The following is a 20,027-nucleotide window of genomic DNA, read 5'->3' on the forward strand; positions in this document are numbered from 1 at the left end:
TATTTGCGTCAGTAGATTATCTACTGACGCAAATAGACAAACTATAGTCAAATAAACACTTAAATGTGTATTTTGTACGTTTTCCTTCCAAAAGCCTGAAATAAAACATGTTATAGTNAAATGGTCTTTGATGCACATTTATTTTTACATCTTTATGAACAATTTTGCCATGAGCTACATCAAAGATCTTTTAATACCAAACTTAACACTTTCTTAACTGAATGTCAGGGTTACACGTTTTTTTCTAATTATCTTATTTACTTTCATTTCAGTCTCTTAATTGTCCATCAGCTTAATTTTTAACCTGGCTTTATCCAAAGTTCAGATTTCGATTCCTGAAATGTGTTAAAATATGCACATATTTGATGAGATAATGGCTAATTTGCATATTTAAACATGCTATTTCAGAAAACTTGTAATACAAAAGACAATTGCCTTATTGTAAGTAATTAACTGGAGAAATTTCTAGCTGATACCTTTAAGTTAAAAAAATTACCCTATTCACCTGGGGTGTCTCGCCTTAAAAGATCTTTGATGTAGCTCATGGCAAAATTGTTCATAAAGATGTAAAAATAAATGTGCATCAAAGACCATTTATTCATGAAAATATAGAACTTATCAGGGTGATAGGGTATTAACATTGAAATGTAACAGTTATCCGAAAATAATCATCTGTTAACCTTTCAATCTAATATCATGGACTCCAAAGGGATCAACCTGAACATAAATGTCCTTTCTCTGTATGGGCTTGCTCCACTTTGCATCTCACCTACAAGCTGGGCAGGTTCTCGACACTGAAAGGTGATCTTCTTGCCATAGGTGGTGCCTTCAGGGAACTTGAAATGGGCAGGATGGACATGGTATTTGTCTGGCATACCACAGTCCACAGGCTCGCATGAGACCTGTTTGTTCCACTTCCCATTTGCACATGTAATAGTCACTGTAGAGTCCGACTGGAAAAGAAGACGTGATCAAATGAGTGTCAGATGTGTAGGCAAAATCGGTTATATGCATGAGAGTGCTTTGACACAAATATTATTTTGCGCATTAACAGATTGATGTCCCAGACATATTATTTAAATGTTTACCTGACAAAAAAGGACTATAGCAATTCAGCACATACTCCATCAAGTTTCCAATCAGTATAGCTAATAACGCCTGATCAGGCTTGGTTTACAGTATTTCAGTAAGCCTCACAGGCTATCCAGCAGCTCAATAACTGCTGATAGCATTTGTAAGGTCAATTCATGCAACTCAGACATGTGATATCCAACAACTGCACAATCAGCCTTAACACAAAACAGATTGACAACAGAGAGGAGAAAAGGGATCTTCCACAGCTGGAGTTACAACCTCTGTAGAAGTATCATCTTTATGAGTATCTGTGTAATCGTGATTCTAAGAAAGTGGTTATATTCAATGAAAGGTTCACATTTTGTATATGTGATTCTTAAACCAAACACAAATTATTGTTAAGTAATGCCATGCAATCAAACACATAACATGGAAAAAATAAAAATAAGGCACATCATTGGAGACAGAATACTGCTATACTGCTAAGGCAGTTTTCTCTAAAGTTAGCTAATATAAATAATGTCTTGGTAACTGCAGGACTTAGTGATTGACAGAAGTCAATTAAAAAAGCTGTTGTTAACATCAAAATACAACTTTTCCAATGCTTTTTGGGATAACTGTAGAACACTGAGGAAATCCAAACGTAGGGAGAACATAACAAATCTGCAAGAAATGGACACTGTGAGAACCTGGTATAAAAAATGAACATCCATTACATTCACAATAATTGAAACAAGGCCCTCCATGTTACTGCTGAAAGCTGTGACACAGCAATGTGTCACTGAGGCTTGCTAGGGCCACACTTCTTGCATTAACAATTCCTGATCAACAATGATGAGAAGATTGTGAACAGAACATAACATTTAGGATTAGGGATTTGATGGTTTACTGTCACTGGAAACAGAAATGGCAACTAGAATTTTTCCAAAACATTTCAAAATGACAATCTGTTATATCTGACCTTTTTTGACCAGAGAGACTTCCTATACGTAAGTGAGATATGAGACCAAAATGGGAAGCCACTGCATTATCCAAACCTCAGCTGTTTTCATCCTCTGCCATTGAATAACAGCATGCACTCAAGAGGAATGCTTAAATTGATATCTGGGCCAAGAAACCTCACAACAAAGCTGTAAGAGCTCAATCATTTTGACTTTTCCCCCTTAGAAAAAAAAGTAGGGAAACTTGTGTTTTCACCATGAATTACAGTCTACCCCAGTTATGGTTGACCTTAATTATCCACATTGTTTTAAAGAGTGTCCAAACATTAAGACCACACAAGCTGGACTTAGTTAATTTTACATATCTATTGCTTAATTTTATTCTCTCTCTTTCCATGTATTTCTATCTTTCATCTTGATTCCATTATATGATACTGCATAACAGTATCAAGTTCCCTTAAAGTAAATATGCTCCTTTCATATTTGGATATCCAACAAAAGTAAAATATGCATCGCATGTGAGTGCCTGGTGAAAAATGACTGGGTGTAGAGTTGAATGAGTCAATCGTGATGGGAGGTTGTGAACAAAGTCTGCATGGAAGAAATGTGGAAGGATCCATTTAGTGTTAATGTGCTGACTGTAAATATGTGTGCAAATGGAATGTTAAGTACGTTTGTGAAATGGGTGTATGCGTGTGTTCAGTTACAAGTTTTGCCCAACGTGGGTGTGCAAAAGTGTGGTTAAAGGAATAGAGAGACGGATGCACACGCACAGGAACACATTTACATTTACGTACATCTGCAATGAGTTGTTTTCACATTTAATCAAGCATGTATTCCCAAGTGCTTGAATGGTATAAATGATTGTATTCATGTGTGTGTACTGTGTGTGTAGATGTGTGGGAATTTTCCTTCCTGTAAAATAATTTACAGCTGACTATTTCTCTTACAGAAGCAATTTAACAACCTTTGGCTATGATGCCTAATTCAAGCAGATTAACAGACAAATGAACCGACAGACTGTCAGGCTCTTCCTTTATTGCTTCAGCTTGAATGGCATTCACATTAGGATGTAGAAAAAGTATAGCAATAACACAGAGTTGAACATTGTTAAGTAGATTTATTACATCAGTGCTCCTTAGGTGATTAAGTATAATTTAGTATTGTTTAGTCCTCATGGAAAAGCCCTTATGAAACAGTGCTGGAGAAAATAAAATGTAGCTTTACTTAGAAGCAGAGGTTTTGTTTGCCTGTTGCCTGAAAGAAATGTGGAAAAGAATGTGTTGAAAACAGTGAAGTGCGGTTCGGTGATACCAAGAATTGAACAGTACTCAGAAGCAGACATGCTTCTAGGTACATATAATTCTTGGTGTGTTCATTTAAAACGATTCATTTTGTTAACCACGTCAGCATATACAGATTGAACTTGTGTTTCAAACCACCATCATAAAGCTTATGTTATGAGTGGATTAACTCATTGAGTAAATAAAATGTACAATTAACCAAACTTTTAAAGAGTCCAACTATGTTCACATTGTTGATACAACCGAAGGTTACCCACAATTTCTTTGAGCAGACATGGAGTGAAAGGATTGCCCTAATGCTCTGACTACACCACACTGAAATGTGTATCCACATGCTCTTCCAATCAGGAGAGGCCTGGCTATATCAGAGAGCAGTCACATCCTAACTCAACAGGGTGACAATGTTAAAGGGCTCTTGCTTTGCTATAAAAATTTAGGATTACTCACAAAGATTTCCATTCCACGATCTCACTGCACTGGGGGAAGGAAAGGTAGCAAGATGACCTTAAAGTGGAGCAGAGTTTAAGGGGTCTTTAGCTCCTATAATGTGCCACCATTTTTGAAACATGTTAAGTATATAACTAAATGAACAACTGACATCGGGAGACACTATTACAAACATGTTACTGTTTCTGAATCTTGAATCTTGGAAATCTAGTTTTTTCCCTCAACTTTAAATACTCAAGACTAATAATACAATGTTTAAAGTTATATAGGTATTTCATTGGTTCACTACTTCACTTCCTAGCTAGGAAGCATGTAAGCCTGAGATAAGGTCTAATAGTTTAAGTTTAACTACAGTATATCTCTGTGGCCAGTGCCTTGATGAAGGTTGATTTCTAGAGTATTTATATTACACTTCCTTAAATCCTTTGGACTGGGAGATAATTGGAGCACACAGGAAGAAAAAGCATGCATAAGAACATCATGACGTCTGCAATTGGGTGGCCATAAAACACGGAGGGACAGTAAAAGTCTTTATCTGCGCTGGCTGACTGCCAACTGAAATTAATAGGATCAAAATAATATGCTCATTACCGTATAGCCCTTTCATTTATATTGAATGTATTGGCTGAAATGTAACAGGAGTTGTTTTATAAATGTGTGTAACATTTTCACCCCTGCTTTGATAATATCTAAAGAGGGTGTTTAGGTCATTAAAAGAAAGTGGATGGGCGATCATGTATTTGGCAGGTAATGGGGGTTGATGGTGCTATGGTGACAGTTGTAAAGCACATAGGCCTATAGAGCCTGTTAAAGGAACATTCTATGTGAAATAAAAAACCCTCTTTTTCAGTGCCAGCACTCAGTGTTCCCAATTTTAAAGAGAGAGAAAGATAGGAGAAACAGACAGCAATGAAACAAACATATACAAATCAAGCAAGTGAGCGAAACAGATTTGTTCTGAAGATAACATTATCTAAGAAGGTGGTATTCCCAGAACCGCTTTGACATCACTGAAACAAGAATGTAATTGGCTAATGAAAGGAGACAAGATTGTGCTTCACGCTGCACTTTTCAACCCTGGTGTGTGTGTGTGTGTGTGTGTGTGTGTGTGTGTGTGTGTGTGTGTGTGTGTGTGTGTGTGTGTGTGTGTGTGTGTGTGTGTGTGTGTGTGTGTGTGTGTGTGTGTATATAGGTGTGCATATGTGTGTATATGTGCGTGCATGCATGGGTCTACAGTAAGTACTTGTGTGTTTTAAAAAGAAGGGAAGAAAATTGTGGTATGACTGTTTCTGTATTACATTTTGTTTTACATGGGGTTATCAACTATCATCTCATGTGCTCAAGAGATAATATGAGATGTACCCCGAGAATCTGGACAGATCGATTGACTACTGGCCCTTTAACTAATTATAATGACTTTTCGACAGGAAGCACATTTTCTTTATATCATCTTAAATGGAAGTGCCCACTATTTCTTTCAAATCTTGAATGTACTAATTGCCCAATTCTGTCCTGCAGTTGTACAGTTCATACGGTATTACCCAACAGGGTTATACTGCTGGCAATAAAACCTGCTTCAAAATGTTGCATTCTACTCAGAAAACAATTAAAGTAGATATTCAAAATGAAGGTTTGCAGTGAACAGAACTTAAGTGTATGGTACAAGGTGCTCAGTGAGGCTGTTTCTGCCCCTGGAGGGACATGCAACTGTTAAAATAATTTCCCAAAATGTTGTTTCAGGATAAAAGTCTGGACATAAAATGGATCAACAAGCTAGTAATACAAAGCACTCCTGCTATGATGGACAGGGCAGGTTAAAAAAGGAGTGGATTCTGTTATGGTAATTATAAACATTATTCAGTCTGCACATCAAGTTCGTAGCATCATATTTTTTTGCCAGTGGCTTGCCAACCGAGAGCAGTGATTTACTTGTCCTTACTGACATTACATCGCTGAGCTTAAAATTATTCCAGAGCTAAGGGAGATGATTTAGGGATTTTTGGCAGAACATTATTTTTTTTAAATGAATCACAAAACTGCCTTTGATAATATACCAAGAAAACTGACAAGATGCCTTTTAATTTAATGAATGGATCCAAAAAGTTATTCATAAATGCTTTGTCCTCTCAATACCTTTGAACAGTCAGTCATCGTTTGGTAATTTGCAAACACCAACATTTGATATTTGGCACAGCTTTACTTTGTTTACTATTCTCTCCTGCCCTTCCTACCTCCCTCTGTACTTTCCTGCCTCTCCCTCTCTGAAAAGCATAATTTATAACTAAATGAAATGACGTTGATGAATAGCCACAATAGTGCAATGTCAATCAAAATCTAATGCAATTAGAAGTTTGTGCACACTCAGTGGGGAACTATTATTAAAGTGTGTGTACATACTGTACAGCATGTACGAATGTGGATGTGAAAGTGCTTCCGTGCATGTACATGCGCACACACTTATTTCATTGTGAAGATACAGCAATGTGTAAGTTCCTTAAAAGAGCCATTTCAGTGGAAGACAGAGCGACAGATAAACGACTTCAGCGTTTTTTGAAACCTTCCAATTAGGAAATGTTACAGTTCCTGGACACAGCCAGGTGAAAGATGAGAGAAAGAACACATCGTTAAGGTAAGAATCCTGACCAAATACCAACAAAAAAACTCCCCCCTCTCTTTTGCTCTGTAAAACTCTTCTCTCTGACTTTCAAACACATCTCCACAGTTCCAGACTGAAATACATATAAAAACAACATGTTCCTTGTTCTCTGAACCTCCCATCTCTCTGAGGGAGCATTAATAGAATGTCTTGCAGACTTCTTTACAGAGCCGTGGAGAAGGATAAAGAGTTTATATGGCCTTAACAGCAGCTTGGCCTCTATCCAAAAGGTTTACGATGCGGTGTCAACTACCCTGTTTGTTTGTTTACTTGTGGTGTGCATGCATCTGTGTGTATATTGTATCTGTCCGCATCTGTGTCCTGTTTGTGCAGGAGATTGTCTCTGTATGTGTGTTGGTATCGACAGGAAAGCATTTAATGTTTGCTGCTGTGAGAGAGCAGTAGCACATATCTGCCCTATAACAGAGACTTCAATGTGTGCAAAATGAGCAGGGATGGAGAGAGGGAGGGAGAGGGAGCAGACACTATGCGATGATGTCATCGTCCCGGTGGAGTAGCGGTAAAAAGTGACTGTTTGAGGTGATGGTGCAGCATGCTCAGCAAGAGACTAAACACTATTATGTCTTTGCTTGTATGGAATATGGGTGGTGTGTGTGTGTGTGTGTGTGTGTGTGTGTGTGTGTGTGTGTGTGTGTGTGTGTGTGTGTGTGTGTGTGTGTGTGTGTGTGTGTGTGTGTGTGTGTGTGTGTGTGTGTGTGTGTGTGTGTGTGTGTGTGTGTGTAGCAAGCCAGCAAGAGGAGGAGACTGGGGCGTCTCCACTCCTCGGTGCAGCACTCATCTACCTGGATGTTCATGATGTCATCCTCCCTGGAGGCTTGCCGTGCCGAGCTTAGTTTTTGCAAGAACAAAATAAATGCAGAGATTAAGAGGAGAGCCGAAAGAAAGCGTGTTTGCACTTCTCTCCTATGGCCATAGGTATACTTGCATCAATGCATGTTCATGTGTGCATTCACAGATGCATGTTTGCAGGCATGTTCTCGTATGCTGTAGAAATGGTTTTGCACTTAAGCGTTTGCATGTGTACATTTAAGCACTCATGTGGCTCTATGTGCACGGAGCTCTCTGACTGCTGTGTGTGTTCAAACATGTGTGTAGCAGGGTGTTTACCTGGCTCTTGATGATGTCATCGTCCTGGTGGACTTGCAGGACGTATCCAGAGTTGCAGTAGATGGTGCAGCGGTCTCCATTGTAGAAGTGGCGGCCAGGGCTACTGCACTTGAGCTCTGCATTGCGGATTAAGGGTTCCTGGCAGTCAATGGCTTCACACGAATAATGTACACAACTGCGAGAGAGAAAGTGAGAGAGGAAGAGCGAGAGAAAGAGAAAAATAAACTAAAAACCACATTTAAAGTTACAACCGACATGCATTTTGTGTATATAATAACACTGCAGACACTCAAACATGGAATCAGTCACACATTTGCTTGTACACAGACAAGCATTGAGTCAACCACATCCATCCATCAATGACTGTTTAACATATCAAATCAATAAACCACATGGAGAAAAGATTGCCATATTATGCTATGCGCATGAAAGGGGTGTATTTGCACACACACGGCAAAGTGTAGTTTGTGAATTAAGAGCGACAGGATAGATTATGTGTGGGCTACAATGGCAGAGTTTGGCCACAGCTTTATGTTGGTAGCCTGATGGAGAAGGCATTTAATGCTCTTGGAAGGCTTGGATGCCCAAGGCACCTTTTTTAAACAGTCCAAATTCTACAGTATAGGGTTCCCTTATGAAGCTGACGAAGAAAGAGGGGAGAAAGAAAAAAGGGAAAGGTATGGGGCATAGAGAGGATGAAAGAAAATACAGGTCAGGAGAAACATTGTTAAACGTGCTTCTGCAAGAATGGAATCTCCATTTATTGTGGCTTTTTTTCGCCATTTGTTTTTGTGCAATATTTCACTTAACTATGCTTTTGGCTAAAACCATGAAGTATACAAACATTTTATGCAGCTGGGTTATTGCTTATGTTGCTTTGAACTTTGCCTTAAAGGAATGCAATATAAACATAAAAAAAGCTCCCAGAGAAATTCTAAGATTAGATTTCAAATGTTCATGTTGACAACATGCTAGTTCAACAGGTGAAGACCGTTTGTATACCACAAAGTAGCAGTTCCTTACTTTTAGGCTTTTTGAGGACAAACTAGGGAAGCCTAAGCCTCCTCTGTGGCCACTTTGGCTTGGAACAAAATCTCTTTGTGGTTTCGTGCTAGTCACTTCGGAATTTCTGGCATACAGTAAATTACAATCAACTACCTGTAAAACTATCCTCCTCCCCTGTGAATGAGAAGTACAGCAAACAGCAAAAATAGTAAGGTATTTATGACAAAAATAAGAAAAAAAACGTACAAAAACAGAACTCCAACCATTCTCCATGTAGTAAGAGGTGATACGTGATGAACAAATTGTGAAAAAGACAAGCATGGAACATAAAACTGAGTCATGTTAATAGCTCCTGTTGTTAACAACTCAGGGAAAAAGGGATGTGGTGTTTTGTAGAGGCATAAGTATTACGGGAAATGTGCTGCTCAGCCCTGAAGAATGAGAGAGTGAAAGCTAGAGCAGGAGGCACAAAAAGGGTAGAATGAAGGAGAAAGAGATGGCAAACATTTAGAGGAAACCAAAGATGAAATGAAAGTAAAGAATGAGAAGACAGCATGGGATAACATGCTAGGAAGAGGAGAAGGTGGGAGATCGGGAAAGCGGGAGAAGGAATGGGAATAACGGAGGAATTGGAGACAGGTATAATCTGAATGTTTTTAAGTTAAATTTAAGTCAATAAAGGAGAAGAAACAGAAAAATGAAATAGACAAAGAGGACGATCCAGGATTCTTTACTTATGTTGTAAGGCGATTTGGGTAAATAATACCTGATCCTAATACTGAGTAATCATTTTCAGCTTGTGGCGTGTTCAAGTCCAAACTCTTGAAGATAAGTGGGCATATCTTGTTGACTTGCAATCATGAAGTAACACTTGTTTTCACAAGTCTCTGGAAATTAGATGAAGTGGAGAACATTTTAAAGAAAAAGAAAAAAGATACTGAGTACTCGGAGTAATCTGTGTGTGTGTGGTAACAATGATTTCCTGGCTGGTGCAGATACACAGCAGTTTTAATTCTATTTAGGTGCTCTTGGATGTCTCACTGGCAAACAACAAAAGCAACAAACAGCTCTATCTCTCTGCACAGACCTCCTACCATCCATTCTTTGTGTATTGTGGTGTTTATTAGTGCATTTCTTGTTGAAAGGGTTGGGAGCATCATCAATATGAATTGTGTCATGCATGACAGTGGTGTGGAAATTGGCAAATTGTGACTCCTTGTGTGTGTGGTCTGGTTTAACTACATTTGTGAGGAATGAATTACATCATATTTTCAGTAGTTTAAATTAAAGGAGACTCAAAACATGTGCATTTTCTTCGCTGAAAAGGTGTTAATTATGTGTCATGGTCTTGCCAACAGCTCTTGCAAATGGTTTCAATAACTGTTAAGGGCTCTTAATATAAATTCTATAATCCTTATTTATTCCCTTGTTCAAATGCTAGCTGTCTTGAATAGTTTTATCACACACAGAGAACCTGGTCTACCTTTAGGTAAGCACTTTTGATGCCTGATTGACAAGTACTTTTTTTATCTAACTATTTAGAGTAGGGAAAAATGGAGACTGACAACCTCATTGTAGTGCTGAACAAGGCAGAATGCACTTCAGCCAAACTCAATACAAACAAACCGGGGTGGTAAACAAGATTTAGCGCTGGAGGCAGCGACATGGCAGCTCTATTGTTGGAAATTTGCGGAGATCAGCAACAGGTCTAAATTAATTGCAATTTTCCAGTGATATAATATTTGTTACCGAGAACATTTCACTGTTATAGTTGTGGCTTTGGGCTGACCTCTAACATTAAACAGCTTGTTGGTATAATCAATTAAAGCATGCCTCTCCCTCTCCCTGGCACAAAAACACACAGCTCTCAGCATCTCTTGCCTCTTTTCATTTTATGTGAATGGAATCCTTAAATCTCGTTGGGTGAGCATATGTAGTATGTCCTCCTCTTCGCAGTAGAGAAGACATTTGTTGGTCGAGGTCTTACCATCTGGAAGTTGATTGCCTGAAAGACTGGAAGTATTTTACTAATTAAACCTGATACTTATTTGGTTCTCAATATTGTAATTCTACTACTTCCACTTCTGTCCACTCTGTGTATACAGCACCTAATAGATGTCTGACTATCCTTAAAGAGCTATCCCTTCTCTATTACTCTTCTATTTTTGGGGGAGTTTTCTTTATTGGCGTTGGAAGGCGAAAGTAGTGTAAGCATGTGTCCGGGTGTGGCTGCTTGCCCTCGACGTGTGCACATAATCCTATGATTTCATAGGCATGTCTTTTGATGTGATGTGTGTGTAACATGTGTAGGCCTTATGTTCACTAGTGTTCTATCTCCCTTTTTCTCAGCCTCACCTCTGGCCTGTCGGGTTGTAGATCTCATTGCTCTGGCAACCGCTTATCGTGATGGGATCGAAGGACTGGAAGGAGCGGAGGCCAACTCCGGAGATGGCAACAAGGCGAGAGGCAAACATGACCAGGATAGCCTTGGTGTGGTAAAAGGCCACTGACAGGTCATGGCTCACCGGGATCACCAAAGGGTTGGTGCGGCAGCTCAGACGCCAATCACCTGTGGAGAAGATATTTGGGGTTGAAAAGAGACAGAGAGAAAAGTGTATTGAGATTGAGGTGAGAAAATTAGGGGATCAATCACAGTTTAAAAGGAATTACAGTGGCAATCTTCAAAAGTAAAGCAGGATAGAAGAAAAGGCTAAACGAGGGGAACCCTAACCCTAGCTCGAAAGACTAATGAGAGTGACATGTGCTTAAGGGAGTTTGTTTCTAATAGATTTTAGCTTGAATTTATTTGGTAACAACTTTTTAGTAAGTAACAGTAGGTCAAGCTCATTTAAGCAAAATTAGCAATCTGACGCTGAAGGTGAAGCAAATTGGTAGCAAACTCAAAATACAGAAGACAGCTCTCACCCAGACTATGGATACCATCCTTGGTGTCTACCAGCTGAACAGTGATGTTACACTGAGTCTGATCAAGGTAGCCAGTGCCATCTGCAGCCAGATGTATAATCACTGCTGCTGCCACCATGGGATGAGAGAAGTGGGCCTGAATGAAAGAAAACAAAGTATAAAGTTAAGCACACATTTTCTGTATCCCCCTAGATGTTTTATACTTTTCTTTTTGTTATTGACTCATGTTTCATGCATCATATATGCTGTCAAATTAGTACATTATTCTATTCTATGATGCCATGGAGATATAATACATATCATGGTGTCCCAACATAATTTTAATTACATTTTTACCTTGAAAAAACTGAAATGTTTGATTTATTAAATGTATTATGAGATTAACAGATCTCACAAAAATGTATTAGGTAAATTGAAAGCAATACAAATAAAGTCGTTGAACTTAATATTATTGCTTTATATATTATACATATACATATTAATGCACAGATATATCATAATACATTTAATCAAATCCAAAGTTTTTGTTTTTTCAGTGTATATTAGAACAATGTTGTGATCAATATTGTAGATTGACATACCTTTTAGTATAAATAACTATGAATTTCCAGTAATATATGGCTTTCTATTGAATTAATCATCTTGACCAGAAATGTGGAACATCATTAATCATGGAAACCAATAATAAATCTTTTTTTTTCTGTAGAACACATTGTGGACATTTATTGTCGAGTGATATTTAAATCCATTATTACCAGTCTATGTATGTTCAATATTCACTGCACAAAAATGCATCATTCTATTCAGTTAGACCTTACCTTGAGCAAATAGTTCTGATATCCATATTGAGTATTATGAGCCTCGCGACAGGGGAACCACGCATACTGGGACACTCCGTCTGATAGGTCAAACACCTTGGACTGACATGTCTAGGGACACATAAGAATGGAAAAGGGAATTAAGTCATTTTGTATGCCTTATATCTTACTCAAACATGTTTTGTTTCGCACTTGTAGGTCCACATTTGTTTAAATCAATAACCATTAAGAAGCAGATTTAAATGTGGAAAAAAAGGACATTTAGAATATTTTTTTCAACTTACAACATTTCTATAAAAAGCTGTTGACAGTTATCATCGTTAAACTGCCTACTGTGTTTATAACCATAATATACAGTACCACACCTCAACATTTAAGAACAATATTTAAAGTAGCAGGCTCAGAAGATAACATGCTAAAATAAAAACAAATAAAGAGCACTGGCTATATATATAACCAAGAGGTTTTTTTCATTTACCTATATACAAGTGTGATAATAGTCTTGGCCTTAAATGTGTGACCCCTGTTTTCCTACAGCTGTCAGCTGTTCGTCAGCTGTATGGCCTGACATACAGCTGACATGCATTCTGTGCAGTACTGTTTGTTTGTGTCTTGTCAACAAACCCGGCAACCCATCATGTGCCGAGCAGCCCGTATCCCCCCCTACTTCTTGACTTTGATTCTCACTCGTACTAGTGTCTCTTGTTTTTGTGTACTCACCTAATACTGGCTTTTAAAACCCTGTAATGCCACACCTGCCCACTAGAAGCCCTCAGAGAGTTTGAATGATTCAACTCAGCACCTTAATTTGTCACCTGGATCGCTCAGCAGTACTGCATTTACTCAGAAGGTAAAATCTTTAGATTTTGACAAATCCGTTTGATTTTGTCCCGATATTTACATTGTAGAAATTAGGATCGGCAACATTTACTCAACACTGCAACCTTAAAAAGCAGTCTGTGTGTCCAGTCATTATAAATTATACTGTATGATGGAAAAGTAACCTCATTACTGTGGCTTTGTTGACATACAGTACAGTAGACAAAAGTGATCCCCTTATATGATTTGTGACCTCACCTCATTACATTTGTATGATTTTCAGAAAGATAGGGGGAGAATGTCAAGAAAAACGGAAAAATATAAATGGACACTGGTTAAAAAAAAACAGTTAAGCAATATATAACACAGAGAAAGGGGAGAGAGGGCACATACCCAAGGACGGTGAGTTTCGCCCGCTGCCCTGAGCTAGTGAAATAAGACACCGGTAACATGAGAGTTTTGCTAGAGAGGCTACTGTAAAATCCTGCCACAGTGGAAAACTGGCCAGACCAGCTATATGTCTATATCTGTCCCCTGGATCTGTTTACGTGACCTTTCTGCTCAAAGCTGAAGTAGCAGAAATGAAAAATGCAGGTGACAAACATCTGAGATCAGTTGCCATGGGATTTTATCCTAACTTGAGGGCAGCAGTGTTTCCATTTTGTATTCACCAGAAAAACAAAGTTATTTGCTAAATGTGTATGAAGCAGTACACAGTAACTCACTTTAAGGTTTATTTTTACTGTATTAAGCATACCAGAGTCAACATTGTTTTCTAGCCTAACTCTGACTTGAGTCAGCACAGACTAACCAATATGATTAAAAGGGGCCTTAAAATGCTGATGATTTGGTGTCAAAAAGAGCTGGTTTCCATGGCTACCTTTTTTATGGCAGAAGGTGACAAAACCCTTTCCATGTGCAAACTGATGACTTATTCATGTACACACAGGTGGCACTATAGCTTCCAACACCCATCCTCCCCTCATCCTTTCCCCATCATCTTCTGGTGTGTTTTTCTAACAACCCCCTGTTCAAGACAGACAAACACTGCGTGGCTTTCCAAAGCCCCTGCACTCAAGCAAACACCCCTGTAAAGTATCACACTAGTAGGAGGCAATTCACAAGTCTCCAATGGCTCACTACACTTCCTCCAACCTATTCCCTATGCAATGGCGAAAGTCAAAGCACTCTAAATAGATTTGTCATTGATTTGATTAAGTCATTAAAAAGAGGGGCTGAGGGTGGTGATGGTGATTCCCGTTAACACCCATCCAGCACTTAACCAAGCAAGGTTACTTTGGTTCCACACATTCAGATTTTATCCATTTACTACATAAAAATTCATCAATACCTATATCATTTTCAGGTTCAACATGGAATAGGGCAGCACACATTGGGTGAAAGCCTGAGTACACTCTGGACATGTTGCCAGTTTATCACAGGGCTGACACAAAGAGTCAGACCATTATTGTCACTCACTTTTACACCTAAGGGTTTTGCCAATTAAGCTAACCCACAAGCCTAGGGCTTAAGGAGGAAATTAGAATACCATGTTAAAACCAAAGCAAGGACGGGAAGAACATGCAACCTCCAAAGGCCCGAGGCCTTGGAGATGAGATTTTACATTTTATTTTCAAAATCTTAAAAGGACTTCAGCAAAGCTTATCCTCCTAAATGCGTCAGTGTCTTCTAATCCAACTTTTTTCAAGAAAAAACCAGCATGCTAGATCAGGTCATTTTTATTGTGTGTTCAAACAAAAAAAAAATTGTTGTTAGATATTAGAATAAAGATGTCACTGTAAATTAGCTTATGGACTATGGTTAAATGAACCAAACTCTTCTTTGCCAGAGGAGCTACAAATTAGAAACCTTTGCACAGCATTTCACTAAACCTGAAACAATAAAAAGCTTATTTAGGATTAAATACCTTTAAATTACAGAACATCATTACACATTTAATATTAAATATGTAAAATATTAGCAAAGTAAGTTTCATCTAAATGTTTAATGTGACAAGCAGTGTAAAATCCTGCTACACATTCAGTCAGTTCTGTAAACTAGAAAAGAGCCAGCTCTCCCTTGGTTGAAAACAGAATTCCGACTGTAAATATCCTTTATTTCTACTGTGATCAGGTATGATAAGAACTGTAATAAATATGTTCTCAATGGTAAGTCCCAAGGATGGTAAAAAGCACAGTGCTGAGGAAAGAGGTATGAAGCCCAGAAGTATGTAAAGCACTGATAGGGTCGCAGATGAAATAAACAGAACCTGATAACTGTAATGTGTTAATGAAAAACGGCTACAATTATCACTATACGGAGAAAATTAAGGCAATAACAAAAGCACTGTGATATAACACCATCATATTCATGGCAATGGATATTATCTTTGTGTTTCAATAGGATTCCAAAAGCTTTGAAACACGTTCTTGACACCACAAACAGATAAGCACGGCCGAGGTCCTACAGAACACCCAAAGTTAAACCCTAAAACCAAAAAGTAATAAATTGACACCCAATCAGATTCTGAGCTCCTATGGATTATACAGGTAAAGGAAAAGCAAAGTAAGCAAATTAAATAAAGACCTTTTATTTGGCGCTCCTTCAATATTATGCTTACATAATAAACCAACTGTCCTCCAAACCTCCAAAGGGATTGCTTGATTACAACTTAAACTTAACATAAGACAAAACAAAAGAAGACAAAAGAAGTCTCTCACTTTGAAAAGTTAGGGAAGAACAATGGTGGTTCTTATTGATTAGTTGCAATAGTATCAGGCCAAATAAAAAAGGACTGGAGAGTATTTATTTGTTTAAAGAAGAGCAAGGAACTTGGACTGAAGGCTTTTCTCAATCTTTTTGTTTGTCAAACGACGCTTTGGTAGGAGTTTGATTGACAAGTGGTTCATCCAATCACATGCCAAGCATTTTTTGAAAGTGCCTGTCCATTTCCAAACAGTTTCCAATGACCGCCCCTCAGATGGTTCTGTGTAACAAACCATCTGGAGCGCTGGGTATCTCCTACCACGGCTCATTCTAAACACATGTCTCCCTTGTTCTGATTCATAACAAGGACCTAACACTCTTCCAGCTATTTAAGTCGAATGTTCCATCTATTGAAACAAAACAACTTCTCGCCTTCCTTATTAAACAGTAATAGCAACACTACAGCAAAACACACACACATGCTCACACACAGTTACACACATGGTCTTAATTTGTACCAGCTGGCCAGTCAGACTGGCAGACAACAACCGAACCCTGGTCTGTAGACACAAACTGGTGTTTGTAAATCATCACTTGAGATAAAAGGAGGGTTAGGAGTCTTGAGCCAAGAGGAAACCAGATAAAGGTGAGGAGCAAAGAGAGCCACCGTCAACCTTATTAGCTTTTTCATATTTCTGAACTCCAGAAATGTTCATCAAGGTCATAATGAAAAACATAAACTAGGAAAATGGGGAATGGAGAGTGGCACTTCTAGCATAGACAGAATAATGACAATAATAATGGCTCTAATGTACCTAAACCCCAGACTTCCCCCTTGTGACGTAGATTTACTTCCAGGGTGAAGTTAGATCACCTCTACTGAAGGATGCCTGCACAGAGCACATTTCCATGTACAACTACAAACACAGACTGAAAAACACAGATGCTACACCCTCCTTGGCTCAAATACTGATGTTGAAGAATTTCCGATGTTGTCAAAATGTCTAATCTTGGATTGAAATCAATAAACCTCGCAGACACATGCACAAACATAGGCCATATGTTCGTGGAACACAATTGAGGCCCTCTGACTTTTTAGGAGGCCTTACAAAGGTCCTTCCTGTATCCTACACACACTCCAGGAGCCCAAGAGCTTGAGGAGAACCAACTCGGGAATTTTCTAACACTCTGTACTCAGGTCTCTTTACATTGCACCGAACAGAGCATGAAACAAAGAGAGAGATCATTTTTTACATTGACATACCCTATTATAATAAAAGCTATGCCACACCTAATAGGGTCAATAATTAAACTATTCACTGTTATACATTAACCAGCAAATATTTTCAAAAAAAAATGTCAATGTCTTCAAATTTATATATGAACTCAGTCCTAAAGCATTTTATGTGGCAATAGACAACGTATTTTGGCTTTAACTTATTATGACGGTGTAAATGTCGATTGCACATTGTAATGGCTCTATAGAATAATGACAGAATTGGAATTCAAATTCCCTAAAGGCTCACTTTTAGTATACAATTCTGTTGGTCCTGTCGGGCCGCAATCTCAGAGGAAAATGAAGGCTAGATTTGTGGCAAACAAATGAGGAGGATAGTGCTTTAGTTACGCCCATACTTCTGAGGGTAATAAAATAATAACAGGGAGGCTCATAGTACTGAGACTGCCATCTCTTTATCTCTCCTTTCGTTTCTACCTTTCACAACATAAGCCATATATGCTGCATCAGTGGAGGAAAGTGATACGAGTGATGTTAACTGTGAAAACGCTTAACCGGTAAAAATAAAAGGGCTGTTGACGGAGGAGGCAAGGCGAAGAAGGGAGTTCTGTTTGCCACGTTTAGTTGCTGTGGCAGAATCAGTATGTATTGGTATTTAGCATGAATCCCACAATTATTCTTACGCTTTTCGAATATATTGTATAGTTGTGAAGTGGTCATAATGAGAAACATCAGCAACACATTGAGTTGGAGCACTCGTGTGCCAGGAGTGGAGGATACCTGCAGAAACTTTCAGAGTTTATTGTTTGTTTCAGATAGACTTGTATGCCTCGTGAGGTCAGCCATCGACTTTCTCAGGAGAGGTTGACATTTTAGACCCAAGCAAATTAAGAAAACAATTTCCTAAGAGAATATTTATCCTGTCACGGCACCTCCTAAAACATGTTTATTTCCATTCAAAAGGTATTTCTTTTTCGTCGTTTCCATTCCTCCCTCTCGCTTTGTTCACGGAATATACTGTATACGCATTCGAAGCCTGAGCATGGTAAGCAGAAGTGAGCATCTGCAAGGCATTTGTGGAGAGAAAGTAGTATGAGTTTCCAAGCACCATCCCATGGTTTACTGGAATGCTGGTGAGCGCCTGGTGTGTGAGGTAATGTCCTGTCACCCAGCCCCACCCATACCCACTGAAACTCACCATTTCATTGGTCCAGGTCTAATGATGGGCCACTTCCATGGCCTAATGGCCAAAATAGGGCTGTAAAAGTTAGTGAGTAGAGGCAATTATGTAGTTTACCTATCCAACTCTCATCAGGGTAGACATGAATAGTGACTGGGTGGTAGGCAACACGGACCACAAAATAATGTATAGGGATTGGTGAGTGTAAGATGCCAGCAAGTTGAAAACAGATGGGTCTGCGGAGAATATAAATGTCCCTCAGTCAGTGGCCCCCTATGCTCCATAAAACAGGGCCAAAACCCTGCATATTAACAGCTTGAAAAAGTTATGGGGGGTCATCAGTGCCATGAAGAAAATACACCAGTCACAATGAGGTTTCCACATGGCAGAACCACAATAATAATTGAAACGGGAAAAATAAAAAGGGGGGAAAAGGAACGCCATCCCAGAGGTTCCTTTTTAATGTTACCACACGCTTATGTCACTGGCACTGTGCCTGACGAGGGCTGTGTGGTTTTCGGGGAATGTTGGTGGGAGAGACAGTGCCAGAGGAGCTGGCCTTCCTGAGCTGCTGAAAAGCAACAGCTCGGCTACTGTATGAGCTTTTGTTTTTTTGGGCATGTGCTTTTGTGTGTTGCAGCATGTGCGACGGCATGTGCTAGTAATGCCTCTGTGTTTCTTTGCATGTACATGTCTGCTCTGCAGTGGACCTGATACAGAATGCATGTATCCCATACTGAAGTACACAAACACACACTGCCTGCTTTTTTCATACCTGGGGATAAATCTGAGTCAGTTATTGTTACCTATTTTTTAATGACAAAATTCCGTCTGATTAAACTATATCATCTCGCTGTTTTTTCCGTTAAGCAATACTCACCTAAAAGTTGAATGTGTTTTCAAATTCCAACCTCATCCACATACATTTGTCTTACATCTGTAGATGGTTGAACTTCATGGCAATTTCTTGCATCGTGAGAGGACTAAAATGTTATCCTGTTGCTTATGTATAATTAAGGGAAGTGTTCTCCAGGGGTGCCCAGGGGTTGCGTCAGAGATTGCCTGGGCAGCAGCCCTCTCTGGAGAAATCACCTGGCTTGCTGTTTGATCTTAAAGTTTAAATGCACATGCACACTCCCCGCGTACACACATGTAACTGAAGGCAGGCAGCCTGAACACGAACATGGATACACGCGAATGGGCACACAAACACACACCGACACACACAGGTTAGTTGCTAGGGCCAGTTCTCCAATCCAATCCCCCTAGAGCAAGTTGAGCTGGCTCACCATATTCCATGGTGTGGTAGTGGGGGAACATTATGTTCTGCTTCACAAAGTCAGCAGTAGTACATTTCAGTCCCCCATGGACCTGCCCTATAATCCTGCATTGAGTCGGTACTGTGAGTAGGTTGGCTTGTGTGTCTCTGTCTGACTGCGTACCTGTGTGTGATCAAGAAGGAAAAAATTGATATTTCAAAAAGTCTGATGCTCCTGCACTCTATTTTCAAATGGGCCTGACACGGAAACAGAAATAAGAGAACAAGAACTTATTAACATGGCTGGGTCATTAAATCGACTATTATGAAATGTGGAATATGTCTCAACTTTTTTAACTTTATACAATGTCTATTGTCCATATGGTGTCATTTGATCAGTTAAGGACATGTTGATGTGGGAATGTTGTCCATCTGTTCTGGAGCTACTTTCAAAATCATTTTTCATTTAATCATGCATTTTCTTTTGAATGCAGATAAACTTGTGGTTAAACTAATTTCCTGATTATTT

The 20,027-nt window shown here is 39.0% G+C and overlaps 1 protein-coding gene across 1 annotated transcript in view; it reads right to left on the minus strand.

The window, feature by feature from the left end:
• pappaa (pregnancy-associated plasma protein A, pappalysin 1a) overlaps nt 1-20,027 on the minus strand; it is a gene marked incomplete at its 5' end in the record, with an annotated part of 56,796 nt that overhangs the window by 21,787 nt on the left and 14,982 nt on the right. The window contains 5 exons of the mRNA XM_010779975.1: nt 770-953; nt 7,551-7,725; nt 10,911-11,124; nt 11,481-11,616; nt 12,299-12,409. Coding sequence (XP_010778277.1) covers nt 770-953; nt 7,551-7,725; nt 10,911-11,124; nt 11,481-11,616; nt 12,299-12,409 — 820 coding nt within the window. The remainder of the gene's footprint in view (nt 1-769; nt 954-7,550; nt 7,726-10,910; nt 11,125-11,480; nt 11,617-12,298; nt 12,410-20,027) is intronic.

The sequence above is a fragment of the Notothenia coriiceps genome, unplaced genomic scaffold (assembly GCF_000735185.1).
Source record: "Notothenia coriiceps isolate Sejong01 unplaced genomic scaffold, NC01 NC01_scaffold00021010, whole genome shotgun sequence".
Taxonomy (NCBI): Eukaryota; Metazoa; Chordata; class Actinopteri; order Perciformes; family Nototheniidae; genus Notothenia; species Notothenia coriiceps.